Raw genomic sequence first — 20206 nt, 5'->3', positions numbered from 1 at the left:
AGTTGTATTTTGTACCTTTTTTTTAAGATGTGTATTAAAAAGAATGCACAGAACTACTAACCTTTAGTACAAGAACCTGGTTCTTGATTTTTTTTTTGAAAAGAAACAATCATTTTTATCAGTCATGCACTGCATCTATCGCTTTTATGCTCATCTTGCGTGTTTACCTGCAACGGTATTGAAGTGAGTTAGACAGGGCCAGAAAACACTTTGAGCCAATTATTTCCTTTAGACAGGGCCAGAAAACACTTTGAGCCAATTATTTCTTAAGGATACGAGCCGGCCAAAGAGGAATCAGGTTCTTAATTTGGCCTCAACAATCCTAGCTTTACTTTGTTTCTTTCAAACTATTCCCTACTTAGTTCTTTGGTGAAAATGTCTGCAATTTGATCTTCTATGCTGCAGAACTTCATACATATCAACCCTTTCTCCACATTATCTCTCAAAGAATGATGCCTCACATAAATATGTGTTGTCCTTTTATGTTGAACTGGATTCTTGGCCATGTTGAGTGCACTAGTGTTGTCACATAGAAGAGGCACACTCTCATTGAGTATCCCAAAATCCTCCAGTTGATGCTTGATCCACAGAAGCTGAGCACAACAGGATGCTATAACTACATATTCAGCTTCAGCTGTTGAAAGAGCCACTGAATTTTGCTTCCTTGTACCCCAAGAGATAAGACATGATCCTAAGAAGTGAGCCATTCCAGAAGTGCTTTTTCTATCCACAAGATAACCTGCATAGTCTGTATCAGCATACCCAATCAGATTAAAATTGTCACCTGATGGATAATATAGCACCAGGTCCTGCGTTCCTTTGAAATATCTCAATATTCTTTTGGCAGCCTTCAAGTGAGATTCCTTGGGATTTGATTGAAACCTCGCACACAGCCCCACATTGAAAACAATATCAGGTCGACTGGTAGTGAGATAGAGGAGAGACCCAATGATGCCCCTATAAATTGTTTGATTCACAAGAGATCCAGTTTTATCTATGTCCAATCGAGTGGCAATCGCAATGGGAGTGTCTATCACCTTTGATGCTTCCATGTCAAACCTCTTCAAGAGTTCCCTGATGTATTTTTGCTGACAAATGGAAGTACCCTTTGGGGACTATTTACTTGAAGACTCAAGAAGAAGTTTAATTCCCCCATCATACTCATTTCAAATTCGCTTCCTATAAGTTTTGCAAATTCTTCACATAGAGAATCGGCTGTTGCTCCAAAAATGATATCATCAATATAAACCTGAACAATGAGCAGGTTCCTTCCTTGTTTCTTTAAGAAAAGAGTGTTGTTAATTTTCCCTCTCTTAAAACCATTTTCTAAGAGGAATTTTGACAATCTTTCATACCAAGCTCGAGGAACCTGCTTTAGCCCATATAGAGCTTTGTCCAAATTTGAACACATATTCAGGGTGCTCATGACATTCAAACCCTGGGGGTTGCTTCACATAGACTTCTTTCTTAAGGAGTCCATTCAAAAGTGAACTTTTGACATCTATTTGGAACAAGGTGAATTCCATATGAGAAGCAAAGGCAATTAGAATTCTGATGGCTTTCATGCGAGCCACTGGAGCAAATGTTTCATCATAGTCAATCCCTTCCTCCTGATTGTAGCCTTGGACCACTAGTGTGGCCTTTCCTTATGGTAATTCCATGTTTATTGAGCTTGTTTCTGAATACCCACCTGATTCCTATAATGGTTCTATCTGGGGGTCTGGGTACCAGGTGCCACACACTGTTTCTCTCAAACTGATGCAGCTCATCTTGCATGGCTGTAATCCAATCTGCATCTTTCAAGGCTTCCTTGATGTTTTTGGGTTCTATCTAGGAGAGAAAGGCTGAGAAGGCAATTGAATTTCTGGCTCTTGACCTGGTTTGAACTCCAAAATCTAGAGGAGTGATTATGTTGTCTATAGGGTGAGAGCTTTGATGTCTCCAGTTGGACGTCTGAGGTTCATTCTGAGAGGAGAAAGGTATGTTTGGCTGATTTTCCTATGTCCTTCTCTCAGGTGCCAGTAGAGTTCCCTGAACTATATCAACCACTCATTCTTCAACTTTAATGGTTGTAATTGAAGGGCTTGGTTCTGTTGATGATGAGGCAGCATTGTCTTCATTTGGCTTCTTCACTTGACTCATCATATCTGCTTTTCTATTTGTCATGTTAATGACTTCACTGGGAACAAGTGAGGGTTCTCCATCTTGATCTTCCTTAGCACTCTTCTCAAATGATAGATGCGATTCATCAAAAATAACATGTATACTTTCCTCAACACATTGAGTCCACTTGTTATATATCTTGTAGGCCTTACTTTGAGAGGAGTAACCAAGAAATATTCTTTCGTCACTTTTGGCATCGAACTTACCAAGCTGTTCCTTTCCATTGTTGAGAACATAGCATTTGCATCCAAATGTTCTTAGGTGAGTCAGCTTGGGTTTTCTTCCATTCAACAATTCATACGAGGTCTTGTTCAGAAGTGATCTGATCATGAACCTGGTCACTAAGTAGCAGGCAGTGTTGACAACTTCAGCCCAGAAGTTCTTTGCAAGTCCACTGTCAATCAACATTCTTCTTGCCATTTCTTCTAGAGTTCTGTTCTTCCTTTCTACTACTCCATTTTGCTGGAGAGTTCTGGGAGCTGAGAAGTTGTGAATGATGCTATTTTCATTACAGAATTCATCAAATTTGACATTGTCAAATTCTGTCCCATGATCTGATCTAATGCATACAACTCTAGACTCCATCTTCACCTAGATTTTCTTCACAAAGGCCACAAATACTTCAACAGTTTCATCTTTTGTTATGAGAAACAGAGTCCATATGAATCTAGAGTAGTCACCCACGATTACAAAAATGTATTTCTTTCCTCCTCTACTTTGCACCCTCATAGGTCCACACAGATCCATATGCAGGAGCTCAAGCGGCTTTGAGGTGCTCACATCTCTTTTTGACTTAAAGGAGGACTTTACATGTTTTCCTCTAGCACAAGCATCACAAACTTTTTGAATCTTGAATTGTGACATAGGCAAACCATGGACTAGGTCCTTCTAAATTAGTTTGTTCAGAAGGGAAAAGCTTGCATGGCCTAGTCTTTTGTGCCATAGTTCAGCATCATCGTCAATCGCCTTCAGAAAACTCAGATCATTACTCTATAAAGATTCAAAATCAGCAACATAGATGTTCTTGTATCTTTTGGCCACCAGAACTATTTCACTTGTCACAAGGTCAGTGACTGTACATAATTTGGACAAGCATTTCACCTTGTTTCCTTTATCACAAATTTGAGAAACACTCAGGAGACTGTACTTAAGTCCATTTACATAGTACATATTTTCAGTAGAATGAGTGAGTGACTTTCCAACTTTTCCTACTCTAAGAATGTACCCCTTTTTACCGTTGCCAAAGGATACACTCCCTCCTTGCAGGGCTTTTAGTGAAAGAAAGTCTGTGGTGTTCCCAGTCATGTGTTTCGAACATCCACTATCCATGAACCATTGTTGACTACTTCCTTTCACTGTCCCCTGCACAAGTGATTTGGGTCCCTTGTAGTAAACAAGAGGATGATAAGGGCTCTCTTAGTCTATGCAGGTAATGTGCGTTTTTTGTGAGTGGAACCTGGTCCCTCTTTTGTGGTCACGGTTTCAGCAGCCACTTTGTCTTTCTAAACTGATTGATTCTTGGCCTGGACACCTTCCTTGAAGCGCCCAGTGTTCCCACATTGGGTACAAGGCCAGTTATTAGATACAGTGACACTCTTACTGTGAGGGTTGTGAGGAGTTTTCTCCCTTTGGAACCCTGCTCATTTCCCTTTTTCACTATCATTAGTGAGCAAGGTAGTGGTAGCTTCTGAGGACCAGGTCCACTTTATAGACTTTTCAAGATCATTCATTACTTTTTCTAGATTGGCTTGGAGGAGCTCATTTTTCTCAATTTCAGCACACATCCTACATCTCAACGCTTTCACCTTATCTTCAAGCCTAAGGTATTCCTCACTAACTATCTCCTTTCCTCTTTCAGAGCTTTCAGGTTTTAACTTAGTCCATGGCTTTACTATTGTTTCCCTTTGGTATGCAATTTCTGCCAACAGATCATTCTTTTCTAAGAATTTCAATGGTTTTCTTTTGATCAGTAACTGCAGCCACTAAGTCTTCTCTAGTACGTTCAGATTCTTCTAGTTCTAGGATCAAGGAATCCTTATCCTCCGCAAGAATACAAAAGGCATTAATTAAAACATCAGCTAAACACATGAGTTTTTTTGGAGAATAGGATTTCAGATTTCTCTTAACATCCCTAAAGTTTACCTCTTCGTTGCCATTGTCTTCATCATCATCTGATTGAGCCATCAAAGCAAATGTTGAGTCATATCCAATCTCCTCGCCTTCAACTGCCATCATGGAACTATCACTAGTATTAAGGTTATCTTGTTTTACTTGTGTAGTTCCCTCATGAGCTATTTACAAAGCCTCCCATATTTCCTTTGCAGTGTTGCAGGTAGAGATTCTGTCATACTCTTTAGGTTCCAATCCATATACTAGAATTTTCTTGGCACGAAAATTCTTTTCCATCACTTTCTTGTCTGCTTCAGTGTATTCTTTGCTGGTTTTTTCCATTGAAAATGGGGATTCATCTAGTACCTTGATTGGAACATAAAGACCATCGCAAATGATATCCCATAGCTCACAGTCCTCAGCCATGATGAAATCGTGCATTCTAGCTTTCCACCACCAATAGCATTTTCCATCAAACTTGGGGGGTCGGTATATGGATTGACCTTCTTCAAAATTTAGTGGAGCTGCCATAAGGATCCTTTCTAGGTGTTAGCCTGATAGGAGGAACCCACTCTGATACTAATTGTTAGTTTGTATGGGTCCACCAAATAGTAGAGTACCTGGTCCTCTACAACATTCTACTAAGAGTACTTAATAAAGCAGTAAGTAAATGAGGCAGAGGATTTTTTACGTGAAAAATCCCATACAAAGGGATCAAAAAACCATGACCTACACCTATAGGATTTTAACTTCACTAACTTGTAATCTTACCTATTACAAGCCACTTTACAATAATTCCTATTGCAAAGGATTTACTCAACTAACTTGTGGTACCTTTACCACAAGCCACATTGTGACTATCCTAGTTACAAAGGCTTTTTCTAACTTGTGATGCTATCACCACAAGCCACTTTGTAACTCTACGATTACAAAGACTTTTCCTTATGACTAAATCTAGTCACAACATAAACTCAACGAGTTTACGGATTTACAAGAGGATTCCTTATCAGAATGCTTCTAGGTAAGCGGTTTAGGAGATATAGTAAGTACAATAACAAGGTTACAACTCAACTAGGACAACGACAATCTATCTTTTAGGAACTGGTCCGTAGTGGCGTTCAACCTTGTTCTTCAAGCTTGTGAGGATGATTTCTCTGTTTTTTGCAAGAGGCTTGAATAAGAAACAGAACCCTTCCAGTGATGTCTTTTGTATAAAGCTCATTGGGTACATCTTGATCACATCACTTGAAATGATGTGAGTAATTTGTTTAGTTAGAGAATGAGTGGGATGACAGTGTAATGCAGTGCAGCAGAAACAGTGCCATCAGTCACTTCACTTCCAGCTGTGTCCAAATGACTTTGTACTGCTATAAGGAAACCACAAGAGCATTAGGTCTTTGTTTTGGTTCCTAGCTCCTGAAGCTGTAACAGTTCACCTTTAGCTGGGATCCATTTAAAGTGATGCAGCAATCCAAGTAGATCAGGTTCCCTATCTTGTTCTTAACAGTAAGTTTGTTAGATCATCAAAACATAAGGCAAGAGTATTTAAGATCTATCATGTTCTGTAACTTTTTGTCCTGTTAATACATGTTCATCTTCATTTCATTCTTCATCTCAAGGAAATTGTGTTGATTATCTGTGGCATAATAAATTAGGCCATGTATCGTTTTTGTGAAAATGAAGAGTTTCCCTTCCCTTCCTGTAACCTTTTCACCTAAACAACCCTTTTGCGTTCAATTTGTCCCATGACTAGACAAACGAGATTTCCATTTCCCCAGAAGTTTTTAAAGTGGTGCATATGGACTTGTGGGGACCATATCATGCAACCACACATGAAAACTATAAGTATTTCCTAGCCTTGGTTGATGACTTTAGTAGGTCAACCTGGACACACCTGTTAAGCAGCAAAAGTAACACACTTCAAGTTATCAAAGCCTTTGTGTGCATGATAGAAAATCAGTTTAATTGGTCTGTTAAGTCCATACGATCTGATATTGGGCTGGAGTTTGTTAATAATGAACCCTCATATTTTTTCAATCAAAGGGCATTGTGCACCAAAAGACTTGTCCATATACACCACAACAAAATAGTGCAGTGGAAATAAAACATAAATAGTTACTTGAGACTGCAAGAGCCTTATTATACCATTCCAAATTACCTATTAAGTATTAGGAGAGTGAATTCTTACATCCACCTACTAGATAAATAGACTGCCCTCCATAGTCCTTAACAACAAATGTCCTTTTGAGGTCCTTTACAAAAGAAAACCAACCTATTCACATCTCAAAAGCTTTGGATGCTTATGTTATCCTACTGTTCTCAAAGCTCACAAAGATAAGTTTGAACCAAGAACCTAATATCATGTCTTTTTGGGATACCCTTTTGGTACAAAAGGTTACAAGGTACTAGATTTGGCCACCAAGAGGATACACATTTCTAGGGATGTCCAGTTTAATGAACATATTTTTCCTTTTGTTGTTCCTTCCAACCATGCATCTTTTCCTTGTGTCTTGCCATCACTACATTTAGACTCTACTTGTATGAATCATATGCCTGATACTTCAAGTTATTGTTAACAACAAACTAGGACCTCACCAAGTTCTGTCACCAGTACTCCTTTATAGACCTGAAACTATTGACCAAAGTAGAACTGAAACTTCAGCATACCACCTAAATACTTCTGATCATTCTTATATTCACACATCTTCACATGTAGTGCCTATGATTCCATCCAAAATAGTTAAAACACCCACTTACCTCAATGAATATGTTTATTCTTTGCTAAACTTGAAAAACAATACAACACACACCAGTTCACTTAATGCACTTTTTGCTAAACACCAGCACATTTCTTTTACTGTATTGAGTAAGGACAGTCAGCATGTGACGAGAAACATCTCCCATGATTGTGAGCCATGTTGTTATGAGGAGGAAGCTCATGGCAAGCATCAATGGAATGGGAGTTTGAGGCTTTATATGCTAACCACACTTGGGATATAGTGCAATTGCCTGTAGGTAAGAAAGTAATAGGGTGCAAATGGGTGTACAAAATCAAGCACAAAGCAGATGGAAGTATTGAAAGATTCAAACCAAGGCTTGTGGTAAAGGGATACATGCAGCAAGCTAGCATAGACTACACTGAGATATTTTTTTCGCTCGTCAATATGACAACTGTGAGGACCTTGATCAACATAGCAGTCACGAGAGGATGAGAGCTTTTCCAACTGGATGTAAATAATATTTTTTTGCATGGATATTTATATGAGGATGTGTACATAGAGGTTCCATAGGGTCTAGAGGTTGAAGTCTCGAATGTGGTTTGCAAGTTGAACAAGTCCTTGTATGGACTAAAGCAAGCAAGCAGGCAATGGTATGATAAACTAAGTAAGTCATTGTGTATAAGGCGTTTCACACATTTAGTGAATGATTATTCACTGTTCTATAAAAGGGATGGCACTTCGGTTGTCTTTGTGGCAGTCTATGTAGATGATGTGATACTTACAGGCATGGACCTTGAAGAAATTAAAGCACTGAAGATCTTTCTACATGATCAATTCAAGATCAAAGATCTAGGAAGGTTGCACTATTTCTTGGAATTAGAAATATTTTATAAAGATGGCGAGGTTCTCATATCAAAAAGGAATTTCACTACAGACCTATTAAAGGAGTATGCCAATTAATATACTACAATTGCTGCTCCTCTTGATTGCAACATCAAATTAAAGGTCGATGAGGGATCTCTATTGCCTGATCCTACACACTACAGGAAATTGGTTGGGAAACTTAACTTCATGACCAATACAAGCTTGGATATTGCTTATAGTGTACAACACTTAAGCCAGTTTATGTACGCTCCCAGAGAGCCACATCTCAGGGCTACCATACATGTTCTATGGTACCTTAAAAATGATCCAGCCTTGGGAATCTTCCTTTCCAATAGTTCAGATTGTACAATAAATGCTTTCTATGATTCAAACTGGGAAGTATGCCTTGATTCATGGTAATCAGTGAGTGGTTACATTGTCTTGCTTGGTGATAGTCCAATTAGTTGGAAATTGAAGAAACAAGAGAAATTGTCCTTGTTCTCTGCAGAAGCAGAATATAGGTCTATCAGGAAGGTAGTTGGCGAGTTGATCTGAGTTAAGAGATTGCTGGAAGAGCTTATAGTGCCTTGTCCACATCCTATCTTTGTCTTCTGTGATAGCCAACCTGCAGTGCATATGGCAAGAAACCCTGTGTTTCATGAGCGTACAAAGCATATAGAGGTGGATTGTCACTTTATAAGGGATAAGCTACATGAGGGACTAATCAGCCTCCACGACATTTCCACACATGATCAATTGGAAGACATATTAACCAAGGCCTTAACAGGGATTAAGCACACTAATATTCTTAGCAAGTTGGTTGTGAGTACCTCACTTCCAACTTGAGGGAGAGTAGTAGCTATCATAGGGGTACTTCTGTAATTAGGTGTTAGCATTAGTCAATTAGATATTTTCTTTTCCGATCACACATGTGTATATAAAAGAAACATAGAAAATGAATACAAGTTACTCTTCATTTCCTCATTTTATTTGTCCAGAAGCTTCTTCTCTTTCACAACTCAATCTCTCATTTGTCTTTCGAGCTCAAGGTGTCATATCAATGGCAATCTATGCTCATAGTTAATCTCTGAATTTGACAAAAGCTCTGTAGAATATGATAATACTAGCAACCCATAACCTTGAAGAGCTCACTCCCTTTAATGAGATGGGCGTTTGGGTCAAATGTTGAGGTTTATGGATTGGGATATCAGAAATGTATAACAATTGAAAAATATTTACATGTGACTATCCTAAAAATCACATTTAGTAGTTATTTTTTGAGTGGGTGTGGTTGAAATTCGTTGGAAGTACTTGAATGAAGCTATATATAAAATTTAAGAAAGATTGTATGTGATTTGGACTGGTTTGAAGTCAAAATTAAGGGCTAAAATTGAAACATCGTTACGACATTTGTATATCACAAGTGTATTTCGGGTAATCATTTTATGTTACACTCATTTTCATGGATATCATAAAGGTACATGATATGCAGGAGATGTACGATTTTATATGAGAGATATATAAAGATATACAGGCAAAATACATAAATATACAGTGAGATATACGCAACTATACACCAGACTAGTTTGTCTTCGTCAAATGCATAAACTCAAAATTTCAAGTAGCAACTCTTCAAATCAACCCAAAAGAAATCAAGGTTTAGTATATAGTTCATTACAACAGGATGTTTGAACACTTACTATGGATTACAACACTTTTCGAATTTCGATTTTTAGATCTAAGAGTTTCAAGCTCAAGAATGGTAGATTTTAAGGTCATCTTTCAAATTTGGTGATTTCAGTGGGATTCTGATGGTGTTTTAATGACTGGAGGATAAGGTAGTGTTAATAGTAGTAGTGATGTGATGGTACTACTATGTGGTGGTAGAGGAATGGTAAGGAAAAAGGTGATTTTTTTTTTGCACTTGGTTACTGTGTGAAAAACGAATATAACTAAATCAGGAAACTAGTGAACTAGGCCAAATTGGTAATAATTTGAAGAAAATGACTTGGAATGACAACATATAAAGAAAATTGGAAATATTTTAGCCTTATATTAGGTTTGGCAAAGATAACCCCCAAAAATTGGCATCAAATAACCAAATCCTAAATAACCCTAGTTTCTTATTATTCTCGTTCCCCATATTTTTTCTTCTCTCTCCCCGTATTTCTTCTCCCAGTTTCTTCTTCAATTTTTTTTTCTTCTTCTTTAATTTAGCAAATTTTCTTCTTCAATCTGGATTTGGAAGGGCATTTGTTCTTTGATAATGTTTGGTAAGTTGTAATGGTTGAGGAATGCATTTTTTAAGAAGTTTAGAACTTATCATCACAACAACAATTCTGTAAAAAGATTTGTTTTTTATCTAATTATCTTCTTGTCTTCATACGATTGTTTCTTTGTTCGATTTGATTTGTATCTCTTTGGAAGACTCCAATTTTGTTCTTAGTCTTCTTCCCTATTCTTTTTTAATTGTTAAAAAGAAAATATGTGTGTTTGAGGTGGTGTATATCTATGTATATCATCATGGTTGAATGTATTTTTCTAGGAAGTTTAGATCTTCTTATCACAACGTCAATTCTGTAAAAGATTTATTTTTTATCTAGTTTTCTTCTTGTCTTCATCCGATTGTTGCTTTGTTCAATTTGATTTGTATCTCTTTGACAGACTCCAATTTCCTCCTCCTCTATCACAACCCGAATTTCCCTCCATTGGGATCGTGATGACGCCTAACTCTTAGAATTCTAGGCAAGCCAATAGATACAGGTCTAATATATTAAACATTATCCATAACAATGATTAACAATAATTAAAACAAAACAAATATAAAGTGCAGAATTTTTTTATAACAGTTTAAAACTTTAATACACGACTACCCAAAAGATCTGGTGTCACAATCCATGAACTTCGAATTTTCTACAAATACTGGTTTAAAAGAAATACATCTGTTCTCGAAATGAAAAGATACAGGAAAACAAAGATAGAGGGAAGGGGACTCCAGGGTCTGCGAACGCCGGCAGATCTACCTTGGGTCTCCTGATAGACTGAAGGCAGCAACCGAACTCTACTCACGAGGTCCAACACCGAAATCTGCACAGAAAGTGTAGAGTGCAGTATCAGTACAACCGACCCCATGTACTGGTAAGTGACGAGCCTAACCTCGATAAAGTAGTGATGAGGCTAGGACACGACAATAATATAAACTTGTGCAATTAAATCATATACGGAAAGATAATAATAACAAAATTTTAACAGATAATAATGGGAAAGGCAAAAATCATGCTAAGGGAAATAATCAAGTTCTATAAATAATACAATAAAGAAACAAAGTAAATATCATGCTTTGAACCAACGGAAATAATAACATAGCAACATGTGCACGGTATCACCCTTCGTGCTTTTACTCTCGCCCTCACCATAAGAAACAATAGAAACGGCACGACATCACCTTTCGTGCATTAACTCTCTCATAATCCTGGCACGATATTACCCTTCGAGCATTAACACTCACAGAATATGGAACGACATTACCCTTCGTGCATTAACACTAACTCACAATATCGTGCACGACATCACCCTTCGTGCTTTACACTCTTCCTCACCCAAACAATAGAAACAATAACAACCTGGCAAGGGAATCAACAATAACCAACCTCGTTTCAACATTTAACTTCACAATATAAATCTCAACTCGTCACGTCACCTGTACATCGTACTCAACAACTAAACACATAGCAAATAAGGAAACAACACCTAATCCCTCAAGCTAAGGTCAGCCACGACACTTATCTCGATTCCACGGCCAAACTCAAGCCTCAAATACCGCTTTTCCTTTAGATTCCACCTCAAATCCACTCGTATCTAGCCACAATTAATTCAATATCAACAATTATTGCTAAGGGAATCAACTACAATGCACAAATTTAGTTTTCCCAAACTTTTCCCTAAAAAATCAAAAATCAACCCCGGGCCCGCTTGGTCAAAACTCGAGGTTCGGACCAAAACTCATTCACCCATTCACCCACGAGCCCAAATATGTAATTAATTTCGGAATCCGACCCCAAATCGAGGTCTAAATTCCCAAATTTGTAAACTCCCCAATTCTCCTAAAATCCCTAATTTCTACCTTTAAAGAACAAAATTTTTGGATGAAAGTTGATGAAATACAATGGGTAATTGAAAGAAAGTGGTTTAGAATCATATACCAACACTTTGGGGAATAACTTGTCTCTTGAAAATCGCTTCTAAGCTTCCTTGGTTTTGAAAATATGAAAGAATGACCAATTCTCGTTTTTGATTCTGTTTTTAAAACAGTGGACAGGCCTTCTTCGCGTTCGCGAAGGGCCTATCGCTTTCGCGAAGCATTGCGGCCAGAAAGACCTTCACGTTCGCGATGATCTTTCCCCCTCGACCATCGCGTTCGCGGGCCTTGGACCGCGTTTGCAAAGAACAACTCAGAGATTCCTAACCCACCTCCTTTTTACTCTACGAGTTCGGCGTTCGCGAAGAACAACCCCCCAGTGCTCCACATTCACGATCATGGCTTCGCGTTCACAAAGAACAATTTCCTCCCCAGTCCAGGTTGCACTTAGTGTTCGCGAGAGTTGCTTCGCGAACACGAAGCACAAAGTACCGGCATACCAGAAATAGCAATACAACAGGTTCTTCTAGGTTTAAAACTTCTCTGCCTATCCAAAACTCACCCGAGCCCCCGGGGCTCCAAACCAAATATGCACACAAGTCTTAAAACATCATACGGACTTGCTCGTGTGATCAAATCGCTAAAATAACACCTAAAACTACAGATTTAGCATCAAAATCAATGGAATTCTCAAGAACACTTTAAGTTTCTATTTTCACAACCGAGGGTCCGAATCACGTCATATAAACTCTGTTTCTCACCAATTTCACGGACATGACTTAAATACCATATTAAACCTGTACCGTGCTCCGAAACCAAAATACAGGCCCGATACCAACAAGATCAAACATTATTCAATTTTTAAAAACCACTATATTTTCAGTTTAACAATTTTCTTCAAAAATTCATTTCTCGAGCTAGGGACCTCGGAATTCAGTTCCGGGCATACGCTCAAGTCCCATATTTTTCTACGGACCCTCCGAGACCGTCAAAATACGGGTCCAGGTTCGTTTACTCAAAATGATGATCGAAGTCAACTTAAATCGATTTTAAAGGCAAAACTTAATATTTTCTCAAATTTTCACATAAAGTCTTTCCGAAAACGTGCCCAAACTGTGCATGCAAATCGAGGAGAAATATAATGAGGTCTTGAAGGCCTCGAAACCCCGAATTGGGTTCTAAAACACGAGATGACCTTTTGGGTTATCACATTCTCCACCTCTAAAACAACTGTTCGTCCTCGAACGGACATAGAAAAGTACCTGAGCTAGAGAAAAGATGGGGATATCTGTTCTGCATATCAGACTCGGACTCCCAGGTAGCTGCCTTAACAGGCTGACCTTTCCACTGCACAGGAACCGAAGGATAACTCTTCGATCTCAATTTACAAACCTGCCTGTCTAAAATGGCTATCGGCTCCTCCTCATAGGTTAAATCCTTGTCTAGTTGAACAGTGTTGAAATCTAATATGCGGGATGGATCGTCATGATACTTACAAAGCATGGACACATGAAACACTAGATGTACAGCTGATAAACCTAGCGGCAACACAAGTCTGTAAGCCATCTCTCCCACTCGATCAAGAATCTCAAAGGTCCCGATGAACCTAGGGCTTAACTTGCCCTTCTTCCCGAATCTCATCACGCCCTTCATGGGCGACACCTGAAGCAACACTCGCTCTCCGACCATGAATGCCACATCACAAACCTTACGATCGGCATAACTCTTCTAGCTGGACTGAGCTGTACGATGTCTATCCTGAATGATCTTAACCTTATCCAAGGCATCCTGTACCAAATTTGTACACAACAACCGAGCCTCCCCCAGTTCAAACCACCCAACCGGCGATCGACACCGCCTACCATATAGAGCCTCATAGGGAGCCATCTAGATGCTCGACTGATAGCTGTTGTTGTAGGCAAACTCCACTAATGGCAAGAATGTATCCCAAGAACCTCCAAAATCAATAACACAGGCGTGAAGCATATCCTCCAAAATCTAAATAGTAAGCTCAGACTGTCCGTCTGTCTGAGGATGAAATGCTGTGCTCAACTCGACCCGTGTACCCAACTCACCTGAACTGCCCTCCATAAATGCGAGGTAAACTACGTACCTCGATTAGAAATGATATACATGAGCACACCATGGAGACGAATGATCTCACGGATATAAATCTCTGCCAACTGCTCCGAAGAATAGGAAACTGCCACAGGAATGAAATGCACTGACTTAGTCAGCCTATCCACAATAACCCATACTGCATCGAACTTCCTCTTAGTCCGTGGGAACCCAACAACGAAATCTATGGTGATACGCTCCCACTTCCACTCAGGAATCTCATTCTTTTGAAGCAAACCACTAGGTCTCTAATTCTCGTACTTTACCTGCTGACAATTCAAACACCGAGCTACATATGCAACAATATCCTTCTTCATCCTCCTCCATAAATAATGTTGCCGGAAGTCCTGATACATCCTGGCGGTGCCTGAATGAATAAAGTACTGGGAACTATGGGCCTCCTCTAGAATCAACTCACGAAGTCCATCCATATTACACAAATACGACCATGCATCCTTAAAACTTCATCATCTCCAACTATAACCTGCTTGGCATCTCCGTGCCGCACTATGTCCCTAAGGACTAACAAATGAGGGTCATCATACTACCGATATCTGATACGCTCAAATAAGGAAGACCGAGCGATTGTACAAGCTAGAACACAGATCCAACCTCACGAATTGATTGGCCAAAGCCTAAACATCTAATGCAAGCGGTCTCTCACCTACTGGAATATATGCAAGGCTGCCCATACTAGCTGAATTCCTACTCAAAACATCAGCCACCACATTGGCCTTCCCGGGATGATACAAGATGGTGATATCATAGTCTTTCCATAGCTCTAACCACATCCTTTGCCTCAAATTGAGCTCCTTCTGCTTGAATAAATATTGCAAACTCTTATGATCCATGAACACCTCACACGACATGCCATATAAATAATGCCTCCAAATCTTCAGCACGTGAACAATGGCTACTAGCTCCAAGTCATGAACTGGATAATTCTTCTCGTGAATCTATAACTGCCGCGAAGCATATTCAATAACCTTGCAATTCTTCATCAACACTGCACCAAGTCCAACACGAGATTCGTCATAGTATACTATATAGGGCCCTAAACCCGTGGGCAATACCAACATCAGTGCCGTAGTCAAAGCTGTCTTGAGCTTCTGAAAGCTCGCCTCACACTCGTTCGACCATCTGAACGAGGCACCCTTCTAGGTCAGCCTGGTCATCGGGGCTGCTATAGATGAAAACCCCTCCACAAATCGGTGGTAATAACCCGCCAAACCTAAGAAACTCCGGATCTTTGTAGTTGATGTGGGTCTAGGACAGTCTTTGACTTCCATAATCTTCTTAGGATCCACCTGAACACCCTCTGCTAATACAACATGACCCAAGAATGTAACTAAACTCAACCAAAACTCACATTTCGAAAAATTAGCATATAACTGACTATCCCTCAGAGTCTGAAGAATGACTCAAAGATGCTGCTCATTCTCCTCTCAGCTACGTAAGTAGATCAAGATATCATCAATAAAAACAATCACGAAGGAATCCAAATAGGGCTTGAACACTTGGTTCATCAAATCCACGAACGCTGCTGGGGAATTTGTCAACCCAAATGACATCACTAGAAACTCACAATGCCCATACCGAGTGCGGAAAGCTGTCTTAGGGACATCGGATGCCCTAATCCTCAACTGATAGTAGCTACACCTCAAATCGATCTTTGAAAACACCTTGGTACCCTGAAGCTGATCAAATAAATCATCAATCCTCAGCAATGGAAACTTGTTCTTAATGATGACTTTGTTCAACTGCCGATAATCTATGCACATCCTCATTGATCCATCCTTTTTCTTTACAAACAACACTGGAGCACCCCAAGGTGATACATTGGGCCTAATGAAGCCCTTACAAGCAAGTCTTGCAACTGCCCCATCAATTCTTTCAACTCTAGCGGGGCCATACGGTATGGTAGAATAGAAATGGGCTTAGTGCCCGACGCCAAATCAATGCAAAAGTCAATATCCCTGTTAGGTGGCATCCCCGACACCTCTGCAAGAAATACCTCTGGAAACTCACGAACAACTGGTACAGAATCCATGGAAGGAGCATCCGCATTGGAATCACAAACATAAGCTAAATAAGCCAAACACCCCTTCTCGACCGTATGCCGAGCCTTCATATAAGATATAACCCTGCTAGTAGAATGATCAGGAGTCCCTCTTCACTCCAATCGAGGCAACCCTGGCAAGGCTAAAGTCACGGTCTTGGCGTGACAGTCCAATATGGCATGATAAGGTGACAAAATGACATCAAAATTGACCATATCAAGAAGTAGGAGATCTACACGGGTCTCAAGACCCCTAATAATAACCACAGACGAGCGATAGACACGATCTACAATAATAGAATCACCCACCGGTATGGACACATCTACAGGAGCACTCAAAGAATCACGAGGCACAACTAGATACGTAGCAAAATAAGATGACACATAGAAGTATGTAGACCCTGGATCAAATAGAACTGAAGCATCCCTACTGCAAACTAAAATTGTACCTATGATAACAGCATCGAATACCTCAGCCTCAAGCCTGGTTGGGAAAATATAACATCGGGTCTAGGCCCCACCACTCTAAACTACATCTCTGGGATGACCTCCTGCTGGTTAGCCTCAACCTCTAGCTACCTGACCTCTGCCTCTAATACCTCAACCTCCACCTATAGCTATTTGACCCCTACCTTTAGATGGCTGAGCGGGCGGTGGAACATCCGGTGCCGGAACTATGGCACGAGAACCCTGATGCTGAGAAAAGCTCGATGCTCGAGGGCAAAATCTAGCAATGTGCCTCGGATCGCCACAAGTATAACAAGACCTCGGTTGCTACGACTGCTGACCCTAAAACTGACTCTGACGGCCTGCGTAACCACCCTGAAAACTCTGGAGAATAGGTGCACAAATAGGAGCTGGTGGTGCACTGTAAGGAAGCTGATCAGAATACTGCATATGAGGGCCACGACCATTTGGACCACCGTGAGAAGCCTGAAGTGCTGAATGAAATGGCCTGGGAGGATGGCCCCTACCAAGAGAATCCCTACCTCCAGATGAGGCACCACTGAACACACCATAATGACGAGGCCTCTTGTCAGACCCCTGACCGCTCCTCTGAGCTAGAACTGCCTCAACTCGCCTAACCACAGCCACCTCCTGAAAAGAAATCTCGCTCCCCGTCTCCTTAGCCATCTGCAATCTGATAGGATGAGCGAGTCCCTCAATGGACCTCCTCACTCTCTCTCTCTCTCTCAGTGGGAAGTATAAGAAGAGCATGACATGCCAAATCAATAAATCTGGTCTCGTATTGAGTGACAGTCATAGAACCCTGCTGAAGATGCTTGAACCGCCTGCGATAGTCCTCTCTGAGTGATAGGAAGAAACTTCTCCAAAAATAGCTGAGAGAACTGATCCCAAGTCAAAGCAGGTGACCCAGTTGGTCTAGCCAAACAAAAATCCCTTCACCATTTCTTGGCGGAACCTGACAGACATAAAGCAGCAAAGTTGACCCCATTGGTCTCCACTACCCCCATGTTCCACAATACCTTGTGACAACTGTCCAGATAGTCCTGGAGATCCTCTGAAGATGTACTACAATAAGTAGTGGTGAAAATCTTGGTAAACCTATCCAATCTCTACATGGCCTCAGAAGACATAGTTGATCCATCATCGGTCTGTGCTACAATACCCGGTGAAACTACCTCAACTGGCTGAGCTGCTGGAGTCTGAAACTTAGGAGCCATCTGCTCCGGAGTGTGAGTAGCGGGAGTCTGGGCTCCCCCAGCCTGAGAGACGGCTAGTGCTATAGGAAATGTGCCAGTCTGAGCTACTCTCTCCATAAGGCCCACTAGACAGACCAAAGCATCCCGAAGTATCGGAGTAGCGATGAACCCCTCTAGAACCTGAGCTGGCCTTGCTGGAACGGTCTAGGCTGGAGCCTCCTCCTCAAACTCTACCTGAGGCTTCGCCGCTGGTGCTGCTGCTCGAGCTCTGGGTTGAGCCCCGCCCCTGCCTCGGCCTCTAGCATGGCCTTGGCCTCATCCTCTGCCCCCTCGTAGGAGCTGCCACTAGGGGCTCGGGCTGTTGATCAGCTGATGAAGTGATACGTGTTCTCGCCATCTACGAAAGAACAAAGTAGAAGTTCAATTAGCATTGAAAAATCAAATCGCATGACGGGGAAGAATAGAAGTGAAGTTGTTCCTAAACTCTGTAGCCTCTGGGGGATAAGCACAGATGCCTCCGTACTGATCCCTCAGACTCTACCTAGCTTGTTCGTGAATTGTGAGACCTAGGCAACCTAGTGCTCTGATACCAACTTGTCACTACCTGGATATCCCTCCGTCGGGATCGTGATGGCGCCTAACTCTTAGAATGCTAGGCAAGCCAATAGATACAGTTCTAATATATTAAACATTAGCCATAACAATGATTAACAATAATTAAAACAAAACAAATATAAAGTGCAGAATTTTTTTATAACAGTTTAAAACTCTAATACACGACTACCCAAAAGATCTGGTGTCACAATCCATGAACTTCTAAGAATTTTCTACAAATACTGGTTTAAAAGAAATACATCTGTTCTCAAAATGAAAAGAGACAAGAATACTAAGATAGAGGGAAGGGGACTCCAGTGTCTGCGAACGTCGGCAGATCAACCTTGATCTCCTGATGGACTGAATGCAGTAATCTAACTCTACTCACAAGGTTTGGCACCGAAATCTGCACAGAAAGTGCAGAGTGCAGTATTAGTATAACTGACCCCATGTACTGGTAAGTACCGAGCCTAACCTCGGCGAAGTAGTGATGAGGCTAAGACATGTCAACAATATAAACTTGTGCAATTAAACCATATACGGAAAGATAATAATAACAAAAATTTAACAGATAATAACGAGAAAGGGGAAAATCATGCTGAGGGAAAATATCAAGTTCTAGAAATAATACAGTAAAGAAACAAAGTAAATATTATGCTTTGAGCCAACGAAAATAATAACATAGCAACATGTGCACGACATCACCCTTCGTGCTTTTACTCTCGCCTTTACCATAAGAAACAATAGAAACGGCACGACATCATCCTTCGTGCATTAACTCTCTCATAATCCTGACACGAGATCACCCTTCGTGCATTAACACTTACAGAATATGGCACGACATCATCCTTCGTGCATTAACAACTCACTCACAATATCGTGCACGACATCACCCTTCGTGCTTTACACTATTCCTCACCCAAACAATAGAAACAATAACAACCCGGCAAGGGAATCAGCAATAACCAACCTCGTTTCAACATTTAACTTCACAATATAAATCTCAATTTGAGTCAATGCTCAACCAATATCCAAAACAGGGAAAAACATAATAAAACTTGTTTAACATGAAGAATTAACTAGTTAAAGCAGGAATAGTACGTATAGAGAATATAACGGTGTGAGCACGTGATTTTTGCCTTTACGAAAACTACTCCAAAATAAATCAAAAAATAAAATAAATTTCTTTTACTGCGTAATTTTTGAATTTGCGTGGTGTTAAATATTTGTGTTATGTCCATAAATGTTTACTTTGTCATAATAAAATGAAAAATAAAATAAAATACATGTTGCATGCATATAGGATTTAATTATGCATTTAAAAGATAATTTAAATAAAATCACAAAAAAATATGCAATAGTTCTATTTTCCACTGTGTGTTTGATGTTTTGTCTATGTGTTAAATAATTGTTATAGAGTAATTAATATATTTTTGTGAAGTTAAAATTGTTTTATAATTAAAATTAGAAATTTAAATTAGAAAAAATGAAAAAAAATATATATATATATACAAAATCGGACCTGGATTAAATTCCAGGCCCAAATCAAGTTAACCCTCCACAGCCCAGTCCAAACAAACCCCAGGTCCGATCCAATACCACCAAATCCAAACGACGCCGTATGGGTACTTCAAATCTGGGCCTTTGATTTGTTTCAATCAAACGGTCCAGTTCAGCCATTGCTTAAACGAAACGACGATGTTTTACGCTGTCAGATCTGAACCGTTCATCTATCTTGATCCAACGGCCTCAGGAACTCATCCAAACCCGATCCATA

General features: G+C 40.1%; 2 protein-coding genes across 2 annotated transcripts; both read right to left on the bottom strand.

Moving 5' to 3' along the window:
* Positions 1-347: 347 nt before the first annotated feature.
* On the bottom strand, positions 348-1052 carry LOC138870159 (secreted RxLR effector protein 161-like). The gene has a single exon (XM_070147900.1). It carries the CDS (start codon positions 1050-1052, stop codon positions 348-350), a length of 705 nt encoding a protein of 234 aa, XP_070004001.1.
* A 2101-nt stretch (positions 1053-3153) lies between these two features.
* Positions 3154-4395, bottom strand: LOC138870157 (uncharacterized). The gene is made up of 3 exons (XM_070147881.1): positions 4164-4395; positions 3897-4081; positions 3154-3525 (listed from the first exon to the last, which is right to left on the bottom strand). Exons 1-3 carry the CDS (start codon positions 4393-4395, stop codon positions 3154-3156), a joined length of 789 nt encoding a protein of 262 aa, XP_070003982.1.
* Positions 4396-20206: the final 15811 nt, after the last annotated feature.

This window comes from Nicotiana sylvestris, chromosome 1 (assembly GCF_000393655.2).
Source record: "Nicotiana sylvestris chromosome 1, ASM39365v2, whole genome shotgun sequence".
Lineage (NCBI taxonomy): Eukaryota > Viridiplantae > Streptophyta > Magnoliopsida > Solanales > Solanaceae > Nicotiana > Nicotiana sylvestris.
Note: the sequence above shows the minus strand (reverse complement) of the source record. Positions and strands in the feature narration are given on the sequence as shown.